Source organism: Podarcis raffonei, chromosome 3 (assembly GCF_027172205.1).
Source record: "Podarcis raffonei isolate rPodRaf1 chromosome 3, rPodRaf1.pri, whole genome shotgun sequence".
NCBI lineage: Eukaryota > Metazoa > Chordata > Lepidosauria > Squamata > Lacertidae > Podarcis > Podarcis raffonei.
In genome coordinates this window covers 34,135-49,355 of record NC_070604.1, presented here as the reverse complement: position 1 = coordinate 49,355, position 15,221 = coordinate 34,135, and the positions used below count along the sequence as shown (strand labels likewise).

At 44.2% G+C, this 15,221-nt stretch overlaps 1 protein-coding gene across 1 annotated transcript in view; it reads left to right on the top strand.

Annotated features, from left to right (window-relative positions):
* Positions 1 to 14,681, top strand: part of LOC128409814 (uncharacterized) — a 68,460-nt gene extending 53,779 nt beyond the window's left edge. Inside the window, exons 13-19 of the mRNA XM_053380238.1 lie at positions 726 to 847; positions 1,925 to 2,074; positions 10,303 to 10,457; positions 11,488 to 11,635; positions 11,940 to 12,121; positions 12,942 to 13,070; positions 14,098 to 14,681. Coding sequence (XP_053236213.1) covers positions 726 to 847; positions 1,925 to 2,074; positions 10,303 to 10,457; positions 11,488 to 11,635; positions 11,940 to 12,121; positions 12,942 to 13,070; positions 14,098 to 14,245 — 1,034 coding nt within the window. The 3' untranslated portion in view covers positions 14,246 to 14,681. The remainder of the gene's footprint in view (positions 1 to 725; positions 848 to 1,924; positions 2,075 to 10,302; positions 10,458 to 11,487; positions 11,636 to 11,939; positions 12,122 to 12,941; positions 13,071 to 14,097) is intronic.
* The last annotated feature ends 540 nt before the right edge of the window (positions 14,682 to 15,221 follow it).

Below are 15,221 nucleotides of genomic sequence, written 5' to 3'. Positions count from 1 at the left end.
TGCCAGCACTGGCCTAACGCCAACACCCTGTTGGCCAGAGACGAGAGGGCAGTCTTGGGGGAGGGATTCACTGCTGAAGAAGATCAGAAAAGCCTTCTGGACCTGACCAGTGGCCCAGCCCAGCCCAGCATCCTGTTCCCACAGGGGTTGACCAGATGCCTGTGGGAATCCAGCAAGCAGAATTCAAGCTCTTTCTACTCCTGTACTTTGCTGCCTCTGACCATGGAGGCAGAGCATAGCCATACTGGCTAATAGCCATGGGTAGCCTTCTCTTCCATGAATTTGCCTCATCTTCTTTGAAAGCCATCTTTGTCCGTGGCCATCAGTGCCTCCTGCGGCAGGGAGTTCCAGAGTTTAGCTGTGCACTGCAAGAAGAAGGACCATCCTGAAACTTCAGTTTCATTGGAGGTCCAGTTGTTCTCATGTTCTGACGGTGAGAGAGAAAGCTTTCTCTCTCCACTTTCTCCATGCCATACATTGTGTCTCCTCTTCCTCGCCATTTTTCTAAACGGAACCCCCCCCCAAATGCTGCAACCAGCTCCACAAGCACCCCAGTCCTTTTGGTTGCCCCCTTCTGAACCTTTTTCCCAGTTCTGAATTATAATTTTTGAGGTGAAATCGATAATTGTTTTTGTTGGTTCCAGTGGGAAAACTGGAGGTTTTGAGCAGGGAGCACTAATGCTGGGTTCTTTTGCATGCATATTCCAAAACCCGACCCTGCTTAGGTAAGGAACTGGAGAAGAGGAGGAATAAAAATAAGAAAGGCAACATGGTCAGATGGGTCCGAGAAGACTTCTTCATCCCTGGGCCCTCCCTCTTCCACTACCACATCGCAAAAGTGGCCAAGGTAGGGGTGGCTTTTTGTACTCTTTATTGCTAAGACCGCAGCCACTCCCAGTTAGCAAAGATTTGCTCACTCGGGCCAATGGGGCCCTGCCCCACCAACTTCAGCCTGCCCTCAGGCAGCCCACGCCTTCTAGGGATGAGGGAGAGATTCAGAGCAGTTCACACTGGAAGCCAAAGCTATCAAATCGAGGCTTTCAGAAACAATAGGAGAACTGAAACACAACCCGCCTTTGAAATTCACACGTCCTTGAATTTCGCAATGCCAAACAGTGTGTAAAAAAATCCATGCGTGAGCTATTAGTGTAAATAACATTCAGAAATGCATTGTATTAGAATAAATTGCTCAAAGACAAGTGCCCGGTAGCCTAAACTGCATGCAGAATTCTACTTATTGAAATTCTACCAGGTGCTGGGAGACCTAGGGTTCAGATCCCCACTCAGCCCTGAAACTCACGAGTCAGTCACAGTCTCTCAGTCTAACCTACCTCATGAGACTAAAACGGGGAGGAGAGAGAACCATGCATTGCCACCTTGGGCTCCTCAGGGCGGAAAAAGAATAGGAAAAGTTGACTCATTCGATACATCTTTCACAAGGCACTGCCAAGCCAATGAACTATGCCAACCTTGTGGTGGGTGTTTTTGTTGTATATTAAGAACTAAACACACAGCCAGCAGGTTCCCACCCAGTCTGTTTGGCATTGGTTATATAACGGATAGCCACTATTATTCACCCTCTCTGTTCCTGCGAGAATTTTTTTTTAATTTTCTAGTCTGATTTTAGATTGAACCTCTTCATGTTCCAATGTCATAACCAATTTAAGATGTGGATCGAAAATAGCAAGGCGTCACCTGACTTTTAGTTTTCTTTGTTGTAAAATCTTTCAGCTACTTAAATAAACACATAAACAGAATCACCGAATTGTAGAGTTGGAAGGGACGTGGGGGTCACTTAGTTCAACCCTCTCAAGGCAGAGTGGAGATGTCTTTCACTTGGTTTGTGAAGGCACCCTTGGACTACTGAAACGTGGTCAGAGTGTGGAGCAGAAGAAAACTCCCTCTTCTTTCTTCTTTGTGCCAGGCTTTTGGGGAGCACCTCAAGCCCAGCCAGATCAACGAAGTCGTGTTGAAGGCGATTGACAACCTGACAGTGGAAGACAGAGCCGTCTCTCAGGCTGCAGGAAAGCTCCTGAGGTCCTTCCTTGAGGAATGTGGGATGGAAATGGAGGACGTAAGGCTCAAAACGGAGGCAGGGGGAGCAGGTTTCCTCTAAATTAAACATTCTCTTCGGACTTAGAATTAGCTTGTTTCTGGGAAGTAAGAAGGCATTGTGTGGGAAGTAAGAAGAGCCAGTGTGGTGTAGTGGTTAAGAGCGGTAGTCTCGTAATCTGGGGAACCGGGTTCGCGTCTCCGCTCCTCCACATGCAGCTGCCGGGTGACCTTGGGCCAGTCACACTTCTCTGAAGCCTCTCAGCCCCACTCACCTCACAGAGTGTTTGTTGTGGGGGAGGAAGGGAAAGGAGAATGTTAGCCGCTTGGAGACTCCTTCGGGTAGTGATAAAGTGGGATATCAAATCCAAACTTCTTCAATTTCCGTGTCTGTGGCTCGCGCCTCTGTTTCCATCCTGCTGCAGTTTGGCTTCCAAAAATCAACCACCCTGTTTTTCATCTCGCTGTCTGCTTTGGTAGTATTTTAATTACATTATTCCACCCTGTTCATTTCAGTGCAAAGGAAACACAATGTGTACAACACTGAGGTCAATTAATAAAACTTTGCTATGATCAAAATGATCACCCTCCCAAAACTAACCTACCTATTCCAAACCCTCCCAATCTGGATTCCCCCAACACAACTCCACAGATGGCAGAGAAAACTACACTCTTTTATCTTCTCACATAAAAAACCAAAAATAAGCCCCAAATACCTGCACCTCCCCACCTCAGAAGGAAGATGGGGAATCCCCAACATAGAAGCATATTACATTGCCAGCCAAATACTCCATATAATCCCATATATACTAGAAGATGAGACAAAACAATGGGTGCACCTAGAGAGGGACATAATTGAAAATACCAACCCCATCCCCACTAATCCCCCTGCCGTACCACCCATTATTCCACCATGCAGCACAAAACCTCCAAATAAAAACCTGGCAAACCAAAGGCTTATATCGCCTAATAGACTTCTGTAAAAATAACAAACCTTTGTCAACACAAGAAATACAAGACAAACTAGAAGACACCCAAATGCCCTGGTTAACACAACACCAATTACATGCCCTCTTAAACAATCCAACAGTAAAATCAGCAGCAACTAGGCCCCTGATAACCTTTGAAAACCTCCTCCTAACAACAAAGGGAAACGGTAAAAGGATGGTATCCGCAATATACAAAATACTACTCCAAAACCCCGCAAATCCCCTAGACGCAATCAAAAAACAATGGGAGAATGACATAGGCTATGAGATTAACCCCACTCAATGGATCAGAATGTGGTCTAACCCCCCCCCTTTAAATCCATATCAACGAAAAGAACTCACTCTGAAACTCACCTACAGGTGGTACCTAAGACCAAGAAAACTAGCGCTAATACGCCCAGGAACCTCACCAAAATGCTGGAGAGGGTGCACCTCCACAGGCACATACCTCCACATGTGGTGGGAATGCCCCAAAATCCAACTATTCTGGACAACAGCCATACGAGAAATATGTAAAATAACTAAGCAAGTACTAGACATCACCCCAGAACTGGCCCTACTAAAGATCTTCCAAGACAACAATGCCCACTTACACCACAAAGAACTCATAACCCACCTACTTTCAGCAGCCAGAAACACCATAACCAGACACTGGAGAGACCTGTCAGGAGTAAGCATGGACCAATGGTACCAAATAGTATGGGAAACAGCCCTACTAGAAAAATTAACCAATAAACTGAAACTGACACGGGGACAAACAGAAGAAGACGCCTTTATCCTGGTATGGCTCCCCTTTATCACAAACACAGCCCAAAAAGACAATGACAATAATCCACCAACAGCATACAAATCAATATGGCTAACCTGATCCAAAACACCCACTCACCCCACTCACACACGAAAACAAAGATCACCACAGCCAATCACAAACAAACAACCACACCCTAGGCCAACCCCAACCTCTCTCACCACCAAAGGAACACAAGTGAACAGCAGAGAACCGGCACGAGTAACGCTGACACCAAACCCTACATACATTAAGCCAAATAGAAACAGGTTCAGCACACTTTCTCTTTTTATATATATATATAATATTTATTAAAGTTTAGGAATTTATATAAAACAGAATAAACAGAACAGTAAAAACAAAAACAATAACAATACATACAATCCAAAAAAGAAAAAACACACATACAAAACAGGTATAATTTCCATCCCTTATATTCATAAAACTTACTTTCCCGACCTCCTCATACCTCCCCTTTCTGTATTCCATTCTCTAATTAAGTCAATTCAGCAAATCCTTTCCCTAATTTCTATGTACTTTTTAACCTTTCTTTTCTTAACCACATAATCATTACAGCTTTTAACTCCTTAATTTCTAAATCAACATCGTTCTAGCCTTCAATAATTTTACAATGTTTCTTAAGATAGTCCTTAAATTTCTTCCAATCTTCTTCCACCGTCTCTTTTCCCTGGTCTCGGATTCTGCCGGTCATTTCTGCCAGTCCCATATAGTCTATCACTTTCATCTGCCATTCTTCCAAGGTGGGTAGATCTTGTGTCTTCCAATACTTTGCGATGAGTATTCTTGCTGCTGTTGTAGCATACATAAAAAAAGTTCTGTCCTTCTTTGGCACCAATTGGCCGACCATACCCAGGAGAAAGGCCTCTGGTTTCTTCAAGAAGGTATGTTTAAATACCTTTTTCATTTCATTATAAATCATTTCCCAGAAAGCCTTAATCCTTGGGCAAGTCCACCAAAGGTGAAAGAATGTACCTTCAGTCTCTTTACATTTCCAACACTTATTATCAGACAAGTGGTAAATTTTTGCGAGCTTAACTGGAGTCATGTACCACCTATAAATCATTTTCATAATATTTTCTTTCAAGGCATTACATGCCGTAAATTTCATACCGGTGGTCCACAACCGTTCCCAGTCCTCGAACATAATGTTATGACCAATATCTTGTGCCCACTTGATCATAGCTGATTTAACTATTTCATCCTGTGTATTCCATTCCAACAGCAAGTTATACATTTTTGACAAATTCTTAGTTTTGGATTCTAATAGTTCTGTCTCCAGTTTTGATTTTTCCACCTGGAAGCCAATTTTCCTGTCTGACTTAAAGACCTCCATTATTTGGTAGTAATGGAGCCAATCTCTCACTTTATCTTTCAATTTCTCATAACTCTGCAATTTCATTACATCCCCTTCTTGCTCCAAAATTTCCCAATATTTTGGCCATTTAGACTCCATATTAAGTTTTTTCACAGCCTTTGCCTCCATTGGGGACAACCACCTGGGAGTTTTGTTCTCCAGCAGGTCTTTATACCTAATCCAGACATTATACAGTGCTTTCCTGACAATATGGTTTTTAAAAGCTTTATGAGCTTTGACCTTGTCATACCACAAATATGCATGCCACCCAAAAATATTATTGAACCCTTCTAGATCCAAGATATCTGTATTTTCAAGAAGTAGCCAGTCTTTCAACCAGCAAAAAGCCGCTGATTCATAATAAAGTTTAAAATCTGGCAGGGCAAATCCCCCCCCTTTCTTTTGCATCAGTTAATATCTTAAATTTTATCCTGGGCTTTTTGCCCTGCCAGACAAATTTTGAAATATCTTTCTGCCACTTCTTGAAACAGTCCATCTTGTCAACAATTTGCAATGTTTGAAACAAAAATAACATTCTAGGCAATACATTCATCTTTATAGCTGCAATTCGACCCAACAAGGAAAGCTTCAATTTTGACCAAATTTCTAAATCTTTTTTTACCTCTGTCCAGCATTTTTCATAATTATCTTTAAACAAATTCACATTTTTAGTTGTCATATTGCTCCCCAAGTATTTCACTTTCTTAACCACAGTTAAACCTGTCTCATTCTGAAACTTCTCCCTTTCCATAGGTGTTAAGTTTTTTTCCAATACCTTAGTTTTGGATTTATTCAATTTAAATCCTGCAACCTGGCCAAAATCTTGAATTAGTTCTAAAACCCTTTTAGTACTAGATTCTGGCTCTTGTAACGTAAGTACCAAATCATCTGCAAATGCTCTCAATTTGTATTGTTTAGCTCCGACCTGTACTCCCTTAAACAACTGGTCCTTTCTAATCATATTCAGCAAGACTTCCAGGACTGATATAAAAAGTAATGGAGAGATTGGGCACCCCTGACGTGTCCCTTTTTCTATCTTAAACTCTTCCGTAACCATATTGTTTACAATTAACTTTGCTTTCTGCTCTGAGTATATTGCACCTATACCATTTTCAAATCCTTGGCCTACCCCCATCCCCTGAAGATTCTTCTTCATAAAACTCCAAGAAATATTGTCAAAGGCTTTCTCCGCATCCACAAATATCAAAACTGCTTTAGTATTTATGTTCACTTCTAGCTTTTCCAAAATGTCTATTATATTCCTTACATTATCTGACATATGCCTTCTCGGGAGAAAGCCCGCTTGGTCCCTGTGAATCTCCTCCATCAAAACTTTTTTCAGTCTCTTAGCCAGAATATCAGCAAAAATTTTGTAATCCACATTTAGTAACGAAATAGGGCGGTAGTTCTTAAGTTGGTTCTTTTCAGTCTCAGTCTTTGGTATAAGTGTAATATAAGCTTCTTTCCACGTTTCTGGTGCCTTTTTCCCCTCCAAAATTTCATTACAAACTTCCTTCATAGGTTGTAATAGCCACTCCTTTAACATTTTATAGTATCTGGAAGTAAGCCCATCCGGTCCCGGAGACTTGCCCAGTTGCATATTTTGAATGGCACCTTCTATTTCCTGTTCAGTTATTTTCTGGTTCAAACGTATTTTACTTTCATAAGAATTTTTTTGTAATCCGTAAGTCTTGAGAAAATTGTCTATATCTGTCTCTTTCTGTGGCCCTTGTGTATATAATTGTTTAAAATATCTCTGGAAGCAGTTTCTAATCTCATTTGGCTTATATACATTCTTTCCTTTCACTTCTAGATTTGTAACCGTATTTAATTTTTGTCTTTTCTTCATTTGCCAAGCCAATAGTTTGCCGCATTTATCTGCTGATTCAAATGTCTTTTGTCTCATTTGTTTAATTTTCCATTCTATTTCTTGATTCATCAGCTCCATATATTGTGTTTGATACAATTTGATTTCTCTCAAAATCTCTTTGGACTTTGGTTTTGATCTTAGTTTCTTTCCCCCTTCTTTTATCTTCTCCAAAATCTTGTCTTTTTTCTCATTTTGGCTTCTCTTTTTTATTGCATTTTGTTGTATCAGAAATCCTCGCATAACGGCTTTACTTGCGTCCCAGATTACTCTTTTTTCCACATTAGTGTTCATGTTTATTTCAAAATAATCTCTCAAAGTTTTTTGGGCCTTTTTGTACACTTCTTCCTCTCTAAATAAGGTGTCATTCATCCTCCATCTAAAGGATCCAGTTGATATTTGCTTCATCTCCATTCTTACTGCATTGTGGTCGGAGCAGGTTTTTGGGCAGATTTCCACTTTCTTTATCTTTGATGCCATTCCTCTAGTAACCCAGATTTGGTCGATTCTGGTCCATGTCATTTTGGCTTCAGAAAAGAAGGTTCCCTCTCTCTCAAGAGGATTCTTTGTTCTCCAAATATCAATCAAGTCCATATTGTCAGTCATTTCAAAAAAAGTTTTTGGTAATCTTCCATCCTTAGTGAGTACCTGTCTTTGTGCTTTATCCATATTAGTAGATACTACTCCATTCATGTCTCCCATCAAAATAAGATTATAATCCATATAGTCCAACAAAATCTCATGCAACTTCTTAAAGAATTCAGATTTCCCCTTGTTCGGTGCATAAATTCCTACGGCTAAAAATTTCTCTCCTTGGATTTGAATTTCAATTGCCAGGAATCTTCCTTGTTCATCTTTAAAAACAAATTTCGGTAGTAATTTTTCCTTTGCATATATCACAACTCCTCTTTTTTTAACTTTGTCTGATGAAATAAATTCTTGACCCAATCTTTTATTCACCAATATTTTCCTTTGTAACCTCGTCACATGTGTTTCTTGTAAACAGATCAAATCCAGTTGTTCTTTCTTCAATATATGAAAAACAGCTTTCCTCTTTCGAGGCATATTCAAGCCATTACAATTCCAACTTAGAAGTTGCAGAGCCATGATGAGACTATTTACTTATTCCTGTTGCTCCAAGTAGTTGTTCTTCCTCTGTCGATGGTTTCAAACCAAATGACAAGTTCGATATGTCTGATATATCCAGTGTTCCTTTTCCCAATGATGTCAGTTCCTGCCCGGAATCCACCTCCTTCTGTAGATCCTCTTCGTGGTCTCTCAGGAATTTGTCTTTATCACTCAATGTTCTTATTCTTATCTTCCTTCCTCTGTATTTGAAAGATAGGCCTTGTGGAAATTCCCACCTGAAGAATATTTTGTTTTTCTTCAATAAAACGACCAGATCTCTGTAGTAGGTTCTTACGTCCAAAATGTGCTTCGGAATATCCTTAAAGATCTCCACGTAAGAATTTTCAATCTCCAGGGTTTTTTGATAGTGCAGATTCAAAATTTTATCCCTTTCTTCCTTTGTCCTTAATGTTATTAAGCAGTCTCTTGCCTTATTCTTCCTTTGTCTTGTACCAAGCCTAAATGCACTCACTATCTTAAATTCTTCCTTCTCCAGGCCCTGTTGCCAAAAGTCCAAAAATTCTTTTGTCAGGAAGTCCACCAAGTTATCTTTCTCACTTTCCGGAACCGATCTTATCCTTAAATTCCTCTCTTTTCTCTGCAGTTCAATCATAGACAAAGTCAGATCATGATCCTCCAATTTCCTGATGACCGGTGGTATCCTCTCTTGGGTGAGAACCGCTATTTCCTTTGCTTCCTCTGCAATCTTTCGAGTTGTGGCCGAGTCCTCCAAAAGTCTTACAATAGTCTCTGTGTTGGAATTTACCTTCTTTCCCAATTCATCAATACTTTTCGTGTTCAGATCAATTTTTGCTGAGATCTCAGCCACTTGTTTATTAGTTTCCTGAATTTGTTTATTAGTTTCCACAACTTGTTTACTTGTCTCTGTTCCCTGCTTCGTTAAATATTCCAAAGATACATTAATCTTGCCAAGTGCTTGTGCTAAAGCGTCTTCTGCTGACATAACTTTTGGTTTAGTTTGAGAGGCAGCAGCTGTGCCCGTGCCTCCGGATGTTGAAGCTCTCCGCTGGTGGGAAAAATCAGTCTTGTATTGTCTGCCTGATCTTAAACTTCTTTCTTCAGACTTCCCCTTTTCTTTATCCATAACACTCTCATTCGGAGCCAAGGTCACGTCTTACTCTTGTACTTTGTTTTGAGAAGGAAATTTCCACTGGCTCTCACTCTGGTGGCTTGATTGTTATTGTAACAACAAAGTCTCCACTAGGGGGAAAAGTTCCAGCTTCACTTTGTAACTTTATAACCAATATCTCTTAAAAGCCCCCTTTTTTCCAATTAGCCACAGTTTCAAATTTATTTTCAATGCTATTTTATATATAAGTCCATTCAAAGACACTGTATCTTTACATAAAGTTACTGTTGTAAACAGTCCCAATGTATTGACAGTCCACCATTCAGTTTCCATGTCAAGGCAGTCCGACTCCAGAGATCAAAGCAGCGGACGTTCTTTTTAAGCGTTCCTTTCTTACAGGCATAAAAAGTTCAATTTCCACCCCCCTCCGCTCCTGTCAAACGTTGGGGGGAAATACTCTTCCAAACGATGGATTACTAGTTCCAAAAAAATATTCCCTCTTAAGTTACAGCTTTCAGTCTCTTTGCTTCAGGTTATTTACACAATGGGGAGGCAGACTTCCTTTTTGTACCTTTCCCGTGCAGTACCAAATTTCTTCCCAATTTTGTTTCAAATTAAGCCCGTTATTACTACTAATGAGTAGTTGCTTTAAAGTCCAAATTTCAGAGAAGAAATCAGCGCTCTCCGATCATGGCAATGCGGCTTCACTCAGCAGGCTTTGTCAGCGACCCTCAGCACCGCGCCGTTCTCCCGCTGCCGCTCCAAAGCCTTTAAAAAGGCTTCTTTGCGGTTTTGGGGGGGCGCAAAAGGTGCCCGCCGGATCTCTTCGCTCACAGGCTTCCGCGCCTGTGATTTTTTAGGGTCCCCGCTTCGCCGTTGCGACAGGACCCGAACCCGCGGAGCAGGCTTCCCCCGGAGCTCGGGGGAAAGTCTGCCATTAATCGCCGGCGCTGACTGGAAGTCCTCCAGGTTCACCACACTTTCTCATCCTGGTCTTCTTTAATCTTCTTCCAGCTGCCTATGGTTGTGAAGGAGATTTACAACCATCTCCACCAGATCCCCGACACCCGCACTAAGGAAGAGACGCTTTCGGCTATTGTCAGCCTAGCCACCAAGCGCCTACAGCCGGTCGTAGACAGCCTGTTGGACTGCTCGATGGAGTGTGATGAGTAAGTTTTTGTGATGTGAAAATGGGGAGGGGTAGATTTAAGGGGTTTCTTAATTTATATTTATTTATATTTGTCAGGGACTCAGGAGCAGGAGCACTGGGGAGAGAGGAAATGGAGAGCGAAGGGGAAGAATCCGAGGGCAGCGTAGGGGAGTATGACAGTGGCCCGAGAGATTCCATGAGCTTCTCCAGCAAATCAGAAGATTCCCAGAAGGGGGCGCCGATGGTCAGGGCAAGGGGGGTCCCAGGGGGGACGCACCAGAAACAAGGAGCCAGAGGGGAACCCCAAAGCAGCAGTGGGGGATCGGGACCAGTTTCCCCACCAGAGCGTAGTGGGGGGGAAGAGTCACATGTGTCAGGGCCAGCGTCTCCTCCAGCGGGGAGAGTGAGTGAGTCAGGGCTGACCACGCCTCCAACGGAGGGGAGGTCAGTTGCAGCTAGCCCCCCCAGAGGGGGAAGCAGTGACAGCAGCAGCAGTGAAACGGTCAGGAGAAAAGTTACTGGCTGGGCGCGCGCGCCAAGTTCAAATGTACAGGCGCGGGGAACAGCAGGAGACCCGGATGGGGAGCCAGCTCCTAAAGCCCGCCGGAGGGAGGGGGAAGGCTCAGGGGACTCAGCGTCAGAAGAGTCTAGAAAGGGCGAGACCCCAACGGCCAGGCGGAACCAGAGGCGGAAGGAACTGAGGAAGAGGTGGAGTAAGGCTAGAATCTTAAATTGGTGCCAGGGGGGAGGAGACTCAGACGGAGCATCAGCGGTCTGACAGTTGAGACGTAGAGCTGCGCGCTGCGGCTCTGGAAGTGAAACTGAACTTCAATAAAGACTTTTGTACTTAACAACGAAGCAGCGTTGGTCCTTTGTGAGCTGGGACCTTGGGCAGCTCTGATGATATTGAATTTCGTATTTGCAAAAAATTGTGCTCCGAGTTGTGGTTTCTTTCTTTGCTAATGTATGTGCAATATAAAGAAAATATCAAAGGCCTGACTTTTTTTAAGAAAAGGAAAAAGGAAAAATTCTGTTTTGAAAAATTGCAGAAGTGCCGCAACGATCTGGAAGTCGTTGGTCACCGATCCGTATTCCAGCGTCAAGCTGCTGAGACCCCTCCTGAAAAGGCTGCAGGATGAAGACCCCAAAGCGGAAGTCACTTCCAGGCGACGCAGCACTTCTCAAATGCCAATGGCGGTACAAAACCACTCAGTTTCTCTCTCCTGGATTGTTTTGAATGGGAGCTGGATGGGGCTGGGGGCTTCTTGCTGGGAGGGGGGTGCATCTTAATAAGTGGTCCATCCTGTGAGCACCTGCTTTGTATGCAGAAGGGCCCCAGCATCTCCATGTCGGGGAGTCCCTCGCCTGAAACCCTGGACAGCCACTGCTAGTCAGTGTAGACAACACTGAGTGAGATGGACCGGGGCTCTGAGTCGCGTCTGAGATCTTGATCTGACGATGACCTCTGCTGAATGCCGTTCTCCTGTCCTTGTCCCTCCAGGCTACCAACGCTCTGTGTCATATCCTGTCGTTGCCTGAGGCTGCAGGTATCCTGAAGAGCAAGTTCCACCACCTGCTGTTTGCACTTAGCACTCGGATCTGTTTTGTCCATGAGGCGAGAAGAAGAGGTTCGAGGGCGACAAGTCTAATCCCGGAGCCCTCTTCGCATCTCGATCCGCTGACGTAAGGGACCTGCTAATGCATTTGGGGGGGCCCTCCCTTCTCTCTCTGACCCATAGCGGTGATGGCTCAGCCCTCCCCCAAGAGATAGGCTTCATTTGGACAAGGAGGTTCTGCTTAGGTTAGATAGCTAGGAGACCCAGGCTTCCCCAACCCCTGTGCTCTTCAGTCGCTTTGGACCACAACTCCCACCAGCCCCAGCCAGCACAACTGGACTGAAGATGGGAGTTGTAGCCCAAAACATCTGAAGGACCCTAGGATGGGAGAGGATGTTGGAGACTCTCCCGTACGATGGGCTGATTTGGGTGTGGTGGACTCACGTGTCATGAAACCTTAAGTCTCCATCACAGCCGAAAGGTTGCCGCTTGTGCTGGAAACATGGGGGAGGCTGCAGGGGGTGATGGTTGGGGTTGGACTGCAAGATGTCAAGGACCTAAAACTCCCCAGATGAACCTACCCAGACCTTGCGCTCATCATCGGAAGCCCCTCTTCACGTGCCTCCTCCACACAAGAAGGGGCCTTTTCTGTGGTGGCTCCCCATTAGTGGGTTGCTCTCCTCAGGGAGGCTTGCCAGGTGCCTTTAGATGCCAGGCAAAAATGGTCCTCTTCAATCAGGCCATTGGCAGATTAACCTCCTATGCCCTTTCAACTGTGTTTGTTGGAGGGAGAGGAGTTATTGGTTTGCTTTGGTTCTTGTTTTTATTCTGTATTTTGTGCTTTTTAACTTGCATTTTTATGTTGTGAACTGCCCGGAGATCTACGGGTGAAGGGCAGTATACAAATTTTTAAAATATAATATTCTTAATTCCTTCACTTGACTCAGGACCGCTGTGCAGGCCCTGAAACAACTGATTGGGCGTGTTGAATACCTTGACGAATTTGAGGTTTTGGGCTGCTGGGATATGCTGTCAAGTCCAGAAAGCTTTTTCGAAGGCATTCGTCTTCTGGCAAGGTAAGAAGGTGAAAAGGACTGGCAGGTGAGGCATGAAGAGCAAGGCCTGCTTTCTGGGGAAATGGGGATAAACTTCTTATTTATTTCAGAAAATGTACCATATTGTTCACTCTATAAGACGCAATTTTCCCCTCCTAAAAAGTAAGGGGAAATGTGTGTGCGTCTTATGGAGCGAATGCAGGCGGGAGGCTCTGCTCAGCGTTCAAGTACAGTGGTGCCTCGCAAGACGAAATTAATTTGTTCCGCAAGTTTTTTCTTCTTGCGAGTTTTTCATCTTGCGAAGCACGGTTTCCCATAGGAATGCATTGAAAATCAATTAATGCGTTCCTATGGAGACCACTTGCCAGGCTGGCAGTGCGGAAAAGGGCTTTTCTCCCCACTGCAAGCCTTCAGGACAGGTACGGGAACAGAGGGGAAGGCGCGCAGCGCTTCTCCTCTGTTCCCGGGGCTTGCGGTGGGAGGAGGGTTTTTCCTCCCCACCGTCAACATTCAGAACAGCATTCTGAATGTTGGCGGTGGGAAGGAAAACCCTCCTCCCACCGCAAGTCTTCAGGACAGCCATCCGAAGGCTGGCGCGGGGAGAAGGTCTCTCCGCCCCACCGCCAGCCTTCGGAGCAGCCTTCCGAAGGCTACCGGTGGGGCCGAGAGACCTCCTCCCGCCGCCAGCCTTCGGAGCAGCCTTCTGAAGGCTGCCGGTGGGGCGGAGAGAGGAGGTCTCTCCGCCCCACCGCCAGCCTTCGGAGGAGGTCCGAGGACAGTGGGGAAGACGCGCTGCGCTTCCCCGCTGTCCTGGAGATTTCCCTATGGGCTTTCGTCTTGCGAAGGAAGCCCATAGGGAAATTCGTTTTGCGAAGCGCCTCCAAAACGGAAAACCCTTTCGTCTAGCGGGTTTTTCGTCTTGCGAGGCGTTCGTCTTGCGGGGCACCACAGTAACCTGGTGGTGGTGGTTGTTGTGCAGGAACGCTGAGCGGTTCTTCCTGCCAGCTTCAGGCTTGTGAATCCTTTGTCTCTTACTCTTATGTTTCAGGACCTTGTTCACCTCCTCAACCGAACAGTACAAGAGGATTGCCCGATTGGCACGCGAATATATGTGCTGTCCAAACAATAAGAAGAGAGCCATCGGCATGGCGTTTTACTTGGAGGTAGGAACTGGAAAAAGGGAATGCCTGTTCTAATGTTTCTAATGGTTTCTTTATTCCTCGCAATTTAACTGTCAAATGTTCTTTAGCATTTACACATTTTTTATTTAATTGTACAACTTCAGCTGCATTCACTGCTATCATGTCTAATATATATGGACAATATTTTTTTGATAGAAGATGAATGTATACATAATAAAAGATGCACTTACAGTGGCTTTGCTCCAACTTAGGGGATGTCCGACTCTGATACAGACACTTCCATGACCTAGCGCGCAAGTTACTGCAGGCAGCAATCATACAGGTATTCCGTTAATGGATGGACAAGTCTTCACCTTTGGAAGGCTAAGATTTTTCTTAAAATTACATTTTTATATGTACTATTGGAAACACCTTAAAGCTGGTATAAGTTCATATGTATTTATTTTTGCCTGCTTTAAAGATTGATTTATGTGTGTCTGCTGGTTTATTATATATCTTTTTTTCTCTTTGTTCCACTATGTATCGGGGTGGGGAGACATAATAATAATAATAATAATAATAATAATAATAATAATAATAATCCTTTGCTCGTCCAAATAAGCTTTTTTCATTTATTTATTGAGGCCACTAAGTCTTTGAACTGAAGAGATTTCTCCAGTTTCAAGCCTCATCTCATGCTCTTTATGAGCCAGGTCCAAACCCTCCTGCAGTTCAGACCCAGCTGAGGATGCATTTGGTTCAGCATGATTCCAACCAGCTCATACTCCTTCCTTCCCTTTCCCACCAAAATGTACCTGACTGTGAAGAGCAGAGGCAAATTAGATTGGGAGGGCCATGCCCGGCCCCAGAGGTTGGAATGCGGGGTCCAGGCCCACCAGAAACCACCGGAGAACTCCATAGTTCCAAATGGAAGCACCAGTCTAGCTTCTGCTGCGGCCAGTTTGGGATGAGAAGGGGCAGGAGGGGTCATGCGTGGCTGGGTGCTTCTTGCTGGAGACCATTGAACTGAAGTGAGCTGCTTTGGGGGCCA